Source organism: Lepidochelys kempii, chromosome 2 (genome assembly GCF_965140265.1).
Source record: "Lepidochelys kempii isolate rLepKem1 chromosome 2, rLepKem1.hap2, whole genome shotgun sequence".
In the NCBI taxonomy this organism is placed as follows: domain Eukaryota; kingdom Metazoa; phylum Chordata; order Testudines; family Cheloniidae; genus Lepidochelys; species Lepidochelys kempii.
The window spans coordinates 77,434,786-77,446,673 of NC_133257.1; the positions used below are offsets into that span (position 1 = coordinate 77,434,786).

At 37.9% G+C, this 11,888-nt stretch overlaps 1 protein-coding gene across 1 annotated transcript in view; it reads right to left on the minus strand.

Annotated features, from left to right (window-relative positions):
* The window catches only part of LOC140906753 (desmoglein-4-like), a 34,577-nt gene extending 24,626 nt beyond the window's left edge, over positions 1 to 9,951 (minus strand). The window contains exons 1-3 of the mRNA XM_073331328.1: positions 9,845 to 9,951; positions 566 to 601; positions 7 to 135 (exon numbers count right to left, since the gene is read on the minus strand). Coding sequence (XP_073187429.1) covers positions 7 to 135; positions 566 to 601; positions 9,845 to 9,892 — 213 coding nt within the window. The 5' untranslated portion in view covers positions 9,893 to 9,951. The remainder of the gene's footprint in view (positions 1 to 6; positions 136 to 565; positions 602 to 9,844) is intronic.
* Between the last annotated feature and the right edge of the window lie 1,937 nt (positions 9,952 to 11,888).

Sequence of the window (11,888 nt, forward strand, 5' to 3'; positions counted from 1 at the left end):
ACTTACTTTGGCAATTGGATTCCTCCTTGAATTATCTTCTCCTTCCCTACAAGCTGCAGCAAATTTAACCCATTCTCGTTTTTGTCTTCTGAAGGTTTTCCATTGCGCCACACCATTTTCATTCCATTCTTTCACCTTATGTAGAAAGAGTTCCAGTGTCACTATGACAAGCAGTCTGAATACAGTTGTAACGAATATAGACTGGTAGGATTTTAACAGTGTAAGGTACGAAAGACAGTAGATAGTAAACGGTATGAACATTAGTATAGACTAATGGTCTGTTTATAAAGCTTCTAGTCCCAGAGCCTAAGCCTGCACATCCTTACTCTTGCAAGTTCTTGCTCATGTGAGTAGTCCGCTGACTTCAATAAGACTAGGAGTTTGCAGGACCAGATCTCTTTCCTTAGCAGGTCACATTTAAGTATTTTTTTCAAGTTGTATGGTCCAAAAATATCTTCGCTTACAAAAAACTTTCAATTCTTTATTTCATTTTTAATGACAGTTACATTTTTCATTGTTCAGAAAATCTGCTCTTTAATAATAACTATTTTAATAAATATATTACCTCTACGTGAAATCCAGTACTGAAATCCAAGAATACCTGCAAATACAGTAATACAGTTAGTTGAATACAAAGGTTGGGTATCTTTCACTGACAAATCTAAGAAAAATGTACTGAGCCATATTCAGCACTCAATCTGTGTGTTCCATACAAGGAGTTCTGCGTGTGACACGAGTAGATATACCCTGAAAGGAGCTGCACAGATGATGAAATTCTTCTTGTCGATAAAAAGCCTGAGTAATCTGGCTTTAAGTGGGTAAAATGTGGGATTGAGAGAGCAAAACCCAGTCCCTACATGCCATTAGGGCCCGGGGCTGCAGCAATGCCCCCTCCCTCATGTGCTACCCTAGCACATCCATGACACTTTGTGAGGAGGCTGTAGAATTGCTATCAATGCTTGGGCATTCCCCTGACACGTGCCCCCTCTCCAGCCTGCTACCATCACTGCTTTCTGTGCCTCTTCTGTACAGCTTCTATGTGGGGCTTAAATGGTACGGAGGGCTTTGTGTTAGCCCTCACATCAGTGTGACTTTACCCAGATTTCTTTTCAAGTTTGGATTAAAGGAGCAATTTCATAATAGATAACTTATGAGCATGTGTTAAATGGTTTGATCACAACTAGTAATAATTTCAGAATGTAAACACTCCAGTTAAGAACTGTGATGTAGCCACAGAAGCTATATAACCAATGGTGTAACACTGCTCCCATTTCAGTCAATGGGAGATTTGCCATTTACTTCAGGGAACAGGTACTTCAGTGGGGCTATTTGCCTGGATAAGGTGAGCAGAATTTTGTCCTAATGCTACAAACAATGTTCTGGGCTTAGTTTTTTGTTGAAAAAAGTAATCAAAGGAACCACAAAGCAAAGAGGAACAAAGAAATTAAATTGATCAGAAGAAGGGGTGCTAGGGCCATCATTTCTTATCAGAGAATAATAAGAAAAAGAAAAAGCTAGTTTATTCCACCCTTCAAGAGGGAACTCCTCGGCAAAGGCTCTTTCTGTAAAATTAAAAATTAAGAGCCAAGTATGGCTTATTTGCTGTATGGGAAATAAGTCACTTCAATAAATCATGGTGATTTTGGGGGGGAACAGGAGGAAGATAGTTCTGATAAAAGCAAGCAAGATGTTCTGATAGAATCAAAAGCAAAGGTCAAGCATTTCACTGATTTACACCCTGTATAAAATCATTGACCTCTCTGGGTCATATGGGGGTAAATCATTATGGGACTTGCCTGATGCACTAAGACTCCCTCTTCCTGATGCATCAATTTGCATTCCCCAGCCTTAAATCCACCACACATATAAAACATACAACACAAGGGTTAACCTTTTCCATTTCTTTACATCTTTATTTCAGTCCTCTACCTAACTTAATTACTCACCAATGTTTATATATTAAAATAATTTGGGGTTATATATATGTTTATATATCAAAACAATGATTGTTCTGTCAAATACTAATCATGTCAAATATATAGCAAAATACTTTTTACACATTGTGTAGGTTAGACATAACATTTCTTCTAGAAATAGGACAATACCAGCTTTTTAGTATCTAAAATAAGAAGAGTTTTCAACATTGTAATAACTGACTTATAAATAGGCACAAATGGAGCTGCCCAGTGATCTAGACTTGGTAAAATGGGCTACTAAGAAATATGATACATAAACTTTAGTTTACAATAAAAACAAGGAGCTGACAATCTTAATGTTCTCAATAATTCATCACATAACAGGGACAGTGTGAACTATTTGTAAAAAACACAGGACTGAGTAATGGAGACCTGTGTTCCAGTCCTGACATTACTACAGTCTTGTATGACTTTGAACAAGTCACTTACGGCTCCATCTTGCATAGGTCGACATTAAGATTGTGAGAAAGAGGTGCTGAGACATCATGAGAGCTGCTAAGGATACTGGCCTGATTGCTATTGAAGTTAGCTGGGCAAGTAGTATAGAACTGGGCTGTAAGGGCCAGATCCTACCTCCACTGAAGTCAAAGACATTCACTGATTTCACTGGAAGTGAAAGTGAATCCTTTAAAGGCTGCCAACAATTTTATATTTAGAAAAAAATATGAAAATCTGTTCTTCCTCTACTTACCTTCTAAGACCCTGAGACGAGGGATCTGTGTTTTCCTTGCAAGAACTGATCACAACACAAACATCTAAAACTGAGTATTGTGTTCTGCTTTAGCATTGCTGATGTCTTCAACTCCTGATCCTGTGGCACAGACTCCTAAGCTTTATCCCTGGCAGGTAAGTGAAGGATAAACTATTTTTCAAACACTTTTTTAGAAAATGTAATTTATATTTCATAATTGTCTGTTCATAATTTAGAATCCTAATGTATTTTTTAAATTAAAAAATTGAAACATCTTCTTTAAATGTGCATAAACAAAATTAAATAAAAAATGATCTGGCCTGATCTGATTCTGTGAGAGTGGGTTTCTTAAAGAAAGGATTACAAGACAAGGTCCCAGATTTTTTTTTTAGAGAGATTTATTGGTGTAAAGGCTGCAATTGTTCTTAGTAGATTCATTCCAAAGTTCACGCCTAGACCAATATACTGGCTTGGTTTAAGTACAGGGGGATAGACTCTGCACCACTCTTCATGTGAGAAGTTCTTACTTATATGGATGTTTCCATTAAGTCAAAGACATTAAGTACTGGATGCAAAGCCCAGGGAAGTAAATGGAAAGATTCCCATGGAGTTTAGTGGGCTTTGGATCAAGCCCTAACTGAGTAAGGAAATTACTCATGTCAGTAAAGATTGCAGGATCAGATCCAATATGAAGTTGCTTTGAGATGAGAAAAAGCTCAGGAGGAAAGAGCCATTTTTTAAAATGCAACTTAGTTTAGTTAACTATACTCTTAAATATAGTATACAGGTGCAATTTGTACAGTAAAATTATCAGTTCACAGTATCAGTTATGGATTTATGCCCTGATCTTTCATCTCTTTCATGAGAAAGGAATTCTAATGCGAGTGTTACAGGATCAGGCCTGATTTCCATTTGGTATTGAAAAGGCACACCAATGGTGAGTGGCTCAATGGGGTTGTGAACTTTCTCTTTTCTCACCATCCTTGGCTATCTTTTATAGCCTTCTCTTCCCTGAAGCCCTGCTACTAAGCCCATTTCTCAGTGTACATATGTACTACTGTGCAGTAAGCCACCACAGTTTCATTTGCTCTGCATTTTAAACAAATGAATATTATTCCAAGTGTTGTGGAAGATAAATAATAGTAGTTGTCACAGAAGTTATTATGTAGCCCATGGTAATTTTAACTCATGCATCCTTCCTGTAAACATTTTTCTTCAATGATTTCCTGAATGAGTATATTGTCAGAAGCTAGTCACTTAATACCGCTTGCTTTATTTATTTTTTTTTAAAATCACTTATTTCCAATGGCAATGAGGTTCACAAATGGCAGTTTTGCCCCCTGGGCTCTAATTAGCCATATTGTGAACTGTTTATGCACGTTGGTGACCAGTTACAAAAGTAGTAATCAGTGGGACTGCCTGTGTGACCGCATACCACTGAGCAAGGTTGTACAGTCTGGCTCCAATTTATTAGTGCAAGATGAAGAGAATTGATTATTGGTCAGATTTTGCAACCTGAATTTAAGCTGAGTAGCACCTTGAAATCAAGGAGACTACTCACAGAATAAGGTACTATTCACTTTGAGGTAGGGGGGCAGAATCTGGACCTAAATAGGCAAGAAGAATATTCCTTCTGAAAGGATAACTATAAATGTGGATTGGCTCTTTAGAAAGAAAGAGCTGTGGGTATGTTGGGCTAGTAGCTTTAGCCTCACTTTTAATCTAAAAATGTACATATAGGTGACAATTTAAACATTCAGCTATGGAATGGGATTTGAGTTCAGGCACAATTATTACCCACTTAGAGAGAGAAGGAGAGGATACTCTACCTACAAAGGGCTGCAGTCAGCCTGACAGGTACAAGCCTGCTTTGATGTCAATGCAGAGCTGACCCAACTCAGGGAGAGCATGAAGCAAATTACACCCACCACCGGGAAGGGGGCATGAGGAAAAACCCTGCCAAACATTACACTGATTCAGTGCCTTTTAGCATTTGCTTCCTTTGGCAGAGCTCCTGTGCATCATCTTTGGGAATTAAAATGGAACCCTAAGAGACAGTGCTGGTAGCCTCACTGCTTCCTCTTTCTTAGGATGAAATCTGCTCTGGCATGCAAGCAACCTTTTTGGCCCAGGAACATGTACAAGAATTAGAGAATCTTGCCCAGTGTCTGTATTAATTGGTGTATATTATAAGATGCAACATTGTAACTTATGTTCCATATGTTGACATACTCTAAGATATTCATTAGAATTCCTGTCTTGAAAATGTATAATCACAAAGTTGTGTTAAGGATATAATATTACCACTGCACAATAATTGTGCTAGTAAAGAACCCTTAAGTACTAATCTTTAAGGTTATGAATATTCATAAAATCTTTATTTTCAGCCTTGCCTGACCTGGAGATAACACAGCTGGCAAGCCATGAGAGATACAAGTTTTATACTTGAGATTTTTCCTTTGCTCTTGGGCCCCCACTAGCTGGGAATGTTCTGAACGTGCACCTCAGAACTGTCGGGGGAAGAGAAGGATTTCACGCAACTACACTCCATATTTCCTGTTTGTGAATGGGAAGATTATCTTCACCACTGTCCTCTAGTGGCTGCTCTACAGAAAAAAAAGCCCTGACACTACTTGTGGCTAATGGAGGATCTCTTACTTAGGGGACACATTTGTTTTGAGTCAAGAGCCCTCATGCTACAAGTACACATTGAGCTGATGAATGTGAAGTTTGTATACAGTATAATAATAATGATGCTCTTTTATGTAGCGTTTTTCATCAGTAGATCTCAAAGCGCTTCACAGTCTTTAGTATATTAATCCTCACAGTATATTTATCTTTTAGTATATTTATCCTGGGAGGTAGGGAAGTGCTATTATTACCATTTTACAGATGGGGACCTCAGGCACAGGGAGGCTAAATGACTTGCTCAAGGTCACATGGGAAGTCTGTGGTGATATATCAATATTAAGTATGTCTATGACACCAAACACCTACATAGTTAAGTGCTGTACTATCTATGCAGCCATTGATTTGTTACATGTACAGCAATAGATGCCATTGAAAAGGTACAAGGTGTGGGGTACACTATGGGAATTTTGGGGCAGGTAGGAAGTTGATTAAAGGGGGAAACTTGATAGTTTTGCTGGAAGCTTAGGGGTTGAGCCTTGGTTCTCTTCAGTGTGCCATCAAGATTTTTGTCCTTTCACAGATCATTAGCCTGTGTGAGGCTTCCTGCTGAAGGGAAGTCCATAGAAGAGCAAGTAGGCATTGAGGGAGGTATTTGCTAGATTGGGGTGGGGGATGAGAGGCTGAAAAAAACCCCATCTTTGTTGGGACAATCTTAAACATTTTTATCTTTAGTCTGTCTCAAAGCTTTGCAATTCAGTTGAATAATATGAAAGACTTGTGCCACTGGCACTGGAGAAAAATCTGCAATAACACCATTAAAGTCACTGGAGCTACTCCAGATTTATACTGCCGTAACTGGGAGCAGAATTTGGCCCTTAGCATTTACATAGTGCTTTGCATCTTCAAAGCAATGTATAGACATTAACTAATCACTAGCTGACTGCCAAGCAATATTATAATATGCAATTATGGAATCCTCCCTGCTCCACTTGCTCACAGCCAAATGACTGAACATGCCCATAACTCCTTTTTTGCTCTGTTTCCCAACATCATTCCTAAGGGGCCTGATGCTATTCTCTTTGAAGTCAAGGGGAGTATTTGTTGATCTCGCTGGGAGGAGTATTGGGCACTCACACTCAATATATTAGTCATCCTTGTGCCACTGTGGTTATGTTTGTGTCAGCATTTTAGGTCACAGACTGCACTCCTTACTCAGCCAAAACTCTCACTGAGTAAAGGCCTGTGCGAACAAACCCTTCCTTTCATGAACGTCTAGTTCCAGAGTTCTGTAACTCAACCGTAAAAAAACCCAACCCAAACCAAGCCACTGTATGCTAAATGCTGAGATATAAGGTTGAAGCTAAAGGACTGAACTTTCCCCCTACATATTTAAACAACCCGCATAGTATCTTCTAAATAAAAACAGAAAAGCATATTTCTTATTGCTGTTAGCTTACTGGTTGTCCTTTAATTAACAACTAGTTTCATTTTTAAGGGGAAACTTTATACGATGGCTTTTCTGGTTGTTGTTGTAGATGATGTTAACTTTAAAAAGGCCAGACGCTTTCTGTGATATATTGGAGGCTGAAGGCGACACTTATACATGCTATGTTTTCCCAGTCCTGCTCCCACTGGTCTAATGGAAGTTACATTCCCCATGGTAATGAGAGAAGAATAAGGCCCAAAGATTCATTCACTTTTAAATATTTGTATTCATGAAACTAAACACCTTAACAAATTTGTCATCAGGATTTGTTCTCCTCTATCTGATAAATAATACAGGCCAAATCCTGTAGAAATTCTGTGGAGTTCCATTTCTTAACTGACATTAACAGTCCGAAAAATGAATGGAGAACTAACCTGAGTAAAGACTCTAAGGACAATTTTTTTTCAAACTTGAATTTCATAAGTTAGGTACTTAAATCCATATTTAGGCTCCTAAATAAAAATTTCCAGATTTCCAGTGGTGCTTACAACCCACAGTTTCCATTCAGCATCTTTGAAAATCAGTCCACTTTTATTTAGGAGACTAAATATAGATTTAAGTACTTAACTTTAGACACTTTGAAAAATTTGGTCTAAGTTCCTAAAACCAAAGTCTTCCCTTAGATACATGTTGCAACTTCCATTGGCTTCAGTGGGTATTCTACATGCATATCCAAGGGGAGGGTTTGGCCCCCCGCAGCATACTGTAATTATCCCACCAAGTTATGAGTGGACAATGCAACCCATATGTTTGCAATTAGAAGAGAAAGTGAAGAAAATATATGGAAAAAAGTGGCCACGCAAGAGAGGTGGTGAATTTCAGATTGTTATAAACTAACCATCACATGGTAGCTGGAAGGAAAACAGTCATACTAAATCAAACATACAATTTCCACAAAACATGCCCGTGCAAATACAACAAACAAAATCCAGTTTTACACCCTCTTCTCATGCAAGTAATGCCTTTGAAGTCATATGAGTAAGGGTTGCAGAATCAGGCCCACGAATGGGGAAACGTGTACTAAAAATTTAATAGTTGTAGAGCACAGTCTATTTCTGGTAAATTAAGGTTTTCATTTCAGAAATGAATTGAACCCTGCATTCAGAATACTACAGGGTGTACATTTCTATAGCAATTTTATATAGCTTAATTTGTTAATAATATGTTAACCCATCATCAAATATACCACTCACATAGGTGTCTTTCATTAAAAAAAGAAAAAAGAGATGGAAAACCTAACCTCTAAATCAATGTGAGTTTGGGGTGAGTTGGGAGTACAAGGTTAGGCCTTGTGTCATTTTTTAAAACTGAATTCTTTCATAATTTATTTAATCTCTCTACTTCTATATGTACAAAAAAGCCTCTTTTTCTTATCCATTTGGACTGAGACTGAATTAAAATAAGATCCCTGTAAATTCCAGCTATGAACATTTGACCAGTCCTTCTGTGACAAGAGAAAGACATATTCCAATGGCAGTACTTGATATCTCTGCATAATGACCATTCATACAGCCAAAATGTGGTTAGTGTTTACATAAGCTTTCACTTCTCCTGGTTGAAACTGAAATCCTGACTCAGTCACAAAACTATGGTAAAAAAAATTTTTTTTTTAAATTAAACTGTTGCAGTGTTGAAAGAGATTATTTTTCTACAGTAAAATGTGCACTCGAATGGATGGTAATTTATAGTACAGTTATAGTTTATTTTCACTGAAGTTCCAAACATGAAGAATACCTATTACCATGTGATTTAATAATCCTCATCTTACCTAATGCTGATAATGTTGAATAAAAGGCTAAAATTGTTATTATGACACACAGTATTTCAGACCTGGAAGAGACCTGTATGTTGCATTAAACAAGCAGAAAATAATCTGAATCATAACCTTGTCTGTTTTTTGCCAAACCTTAAAATTATTTACTTGGCCGCTGCCCATGTTGATTAGTTCTACTTTACTGAATGCAAATCTAAGAACTAAGGTTTGCTTAATCTGTCCAAAATAAGCCCTAGTATTTTTTATTCTATGTCAATAATCCTTTGGATAATTTTAGTAGTATTATTTAAAAAGGTTAATATATGTGTACACTTCATTGTATAGATTGTGTGAAACAAACTCCACAAAACAAACCATTGTACAGGGAATCTACTCTTGTTAGTTTTTAGGGCCTTATAATTGTCCTTAATTCTAGTAAAGCAAGATAAACTATGAAAAACAAATCCAAAACTTTAACAGAATATGATGCCAGAACAGAGCACCACCGAATCCTCTGTAATCCTCTTTTATATCTCTCTGGTTTTAGTTAATTTCAGCTTCCTGATGCCTACACCTTACACAACTATTCTGCCTTACGACAAGCACCATTTTCTTTTTTTGCAATAATATAAACAAACACAGTAAGAGAATAACACCCCCAATGTAAGGATTTCTTTATTCTCTACTTTTAGACACTAATGTTACTATGTTAATGTACCAAGCAGTGATGGTTCCTTGCAATATTAACTAATGGGCCAAATCCTGCAATTGTTACTCAGTCAAAACCTCCATTGAATTTAATGAAATGGGAGGTGGGAAAGGGTTGCCTGAATAAAGACTATAGGTTTGATTTATTGTGAAGTAGTCTTAGCCATTATTTTTTAAAGAATGCTGGATTGTTACCCTTGATAAACTGGACAAATGAAGACAAACATACAACCAAATAATAATAATAATTAATAATAATAAATTAATAAAGAAAGAAGCTTGTTAAGAAGTATTTATTATAAATATGTCATGCATTAATAATCAGAATGGTACAATGGGTAGAGTTATACTCAAAAGAAATAATTCTGATAACATTAAAATTAAAGATGTGCTGTTCTTGTGGAAGCTTTTTAAAAGATTCCATTGAAAATGAGCAATGGTTAGTTTCTAAGGCACAATGTTTAAAATTGCCTTATTGATTAATATGAGTTTCGATGTAGTTAAAAGTGGAGGCAGCAGTAAATGTAATCATCTTCAGAAAAGGACTTTGACAGACTTTAAAAGAGAGCTTACAAATATTGTTTTAAAATTCTACTTACCATTAAAATGAATAGAACAACAGTTGTTCTGAAGGGGAGCCAATCCATTGCATCTGATTACTCTTAGATACAAGTCCAAGTGAGTTGTGGTTACCCTGCTGTTCCCTTTCCCCCCTCACTTTGGTGTCAACGTAAAAAGACACTCACTCGATGTTCTTACACCCTAGCTCTGGAGGCGTTCTGCTTCCCTCTGAAGGAATCACTGAAGATGGTGTATAACAGTGTCTGTTTCCCCACCCAAAAATCCTGGGCTGGTCTCAACTGAAACACTTGACAACATCATTATTGCTCCTAGGTAAAAGCTCAGAGACACACCTTAATTCTTATTGAAACAAAACCCTTTGCTGGATACTAAAGAGACCATTTTAAAGAGAGAAGAAAAGCTTTACGGGGAAGATACCAAGTGCATTATAAGTTACAGCACGATGAACAATTAAAATGTTAACTGATCACCTTCAAATGCAGTTAGGAGACTTCTCCTTACTGCCAGTAGACTAAAGGCACATAATGAAATTTAGGAATATTATTGTAAAGAGTGTGAACTTTAACAAATGACTAGTTCATCTGAAAATACATATCCATTTCCTAGAGAAGAGTAAAACCAGTATCTGTCTTCTGGGCCAGACGTAGCCCAGGTCCATCTACACTGTATGTGCAATTAGGAAGAATAAACTAACTTGTCGCAAGAAAGATCATACAATATTTTGATAAAAAAAGCTTTATTTATTGGGTTATAAAAACATCAGAAGTATCTAGGTTAAGAAACCAAGCCCTTATGATCCTATTAACTGCTGTGCTTTGACACGATCTTTTTTCCTGCCATCAGTCAACTCCTCCCTTGTGCTACCAACTGGAAACAGAGATGCTGCAGAGTACATCCTCCGAAGCAGGAATCCTGCTGGCCATGATTAGAGCTCTCATGGCAGGCCAAGGAGATGTTATATGGAACTCAGTTGGGGCCAAATTCTCAATGGTCCTTGAACAAGTGTATGAGAGAAGAAGGCCTCAAGGAGCTTTCCTCTCTTTACAGCCAACTTAGGGGTGGGCCAAAATTGCACTTGAGAATACAGAGAATGAAGAGACATCACCCCCAGGTGCACAAGCCACCCCAAAATGGACAGGAAGAAGGTGGGGTAACAGCCTCACCTTCTCCCCAAACCAGCCAGTTTCCTAAAGGGTGGTGTAATGGGTGTGCCCCTGTGCACTTGGGGAATTCTAGGAGCAGTCTGCCTCCCTGAGGCACAATGGGCTTGTAACGTACTAAGAATCTCTTGAGATGAGTTCAGTGGGACCTGAGAGTGCTCAGCACTCAGGAATTGCTCAGCACCAGTAGAAGTCATTCTCAGTGCCACTGAATGCTCTTGATTGTAGCCCATAGGGCTAGCTTGCCTTTATTATATTCACTGTCTTGCCTTCATTATATTTTGGCTTTATTATATTCAGCAGTAATGCAAGGAACCTACAGGCCTGTACCCTGTAAGACATTAGCTTCAGCAGCCAGCATAAGGCTTGAAGCCTGTGAACTTTGGCACAGATAAACAGTTCAACAGAAACTTCCATGTTTTGGGGAACTGAGAATAGAAGGTATAAGGGGGATTTTTGTTGGAATTTACCATAACGACACCAGCCAACCCCAGGAACATGAATCAACACCTGCAGATCTCGGACTACAAGAGTGCTATGGCAATGAACTGATGTATATGATAATAAGTTGAGAATTCATATACTAATTCATATCGGAAAAAGGCACCCCGACATTAGTAGGGTGAGGAAATACAAATAAGGAAGGGGGGAGGGAGAGAAACCTCTACTGAATATGCATTAGACATAGCAGCATCAGAGTAACATTATAAAAGTTGCATCCCAGCCTGGCTGTGGGAGTAGAGAGATGTAGTCCCCGGCAGGTGCCAGAATGATGGCCAGTGGTGATGAGGAAGAAGGTGATGGTGATGAGGAAGACAGTGGCTAACATTTCAGGTTGTTCTGCAAGGGATGGTGTGAGTATATAGATATTCAGATGTACATTCTGTATTATCTCTATCTA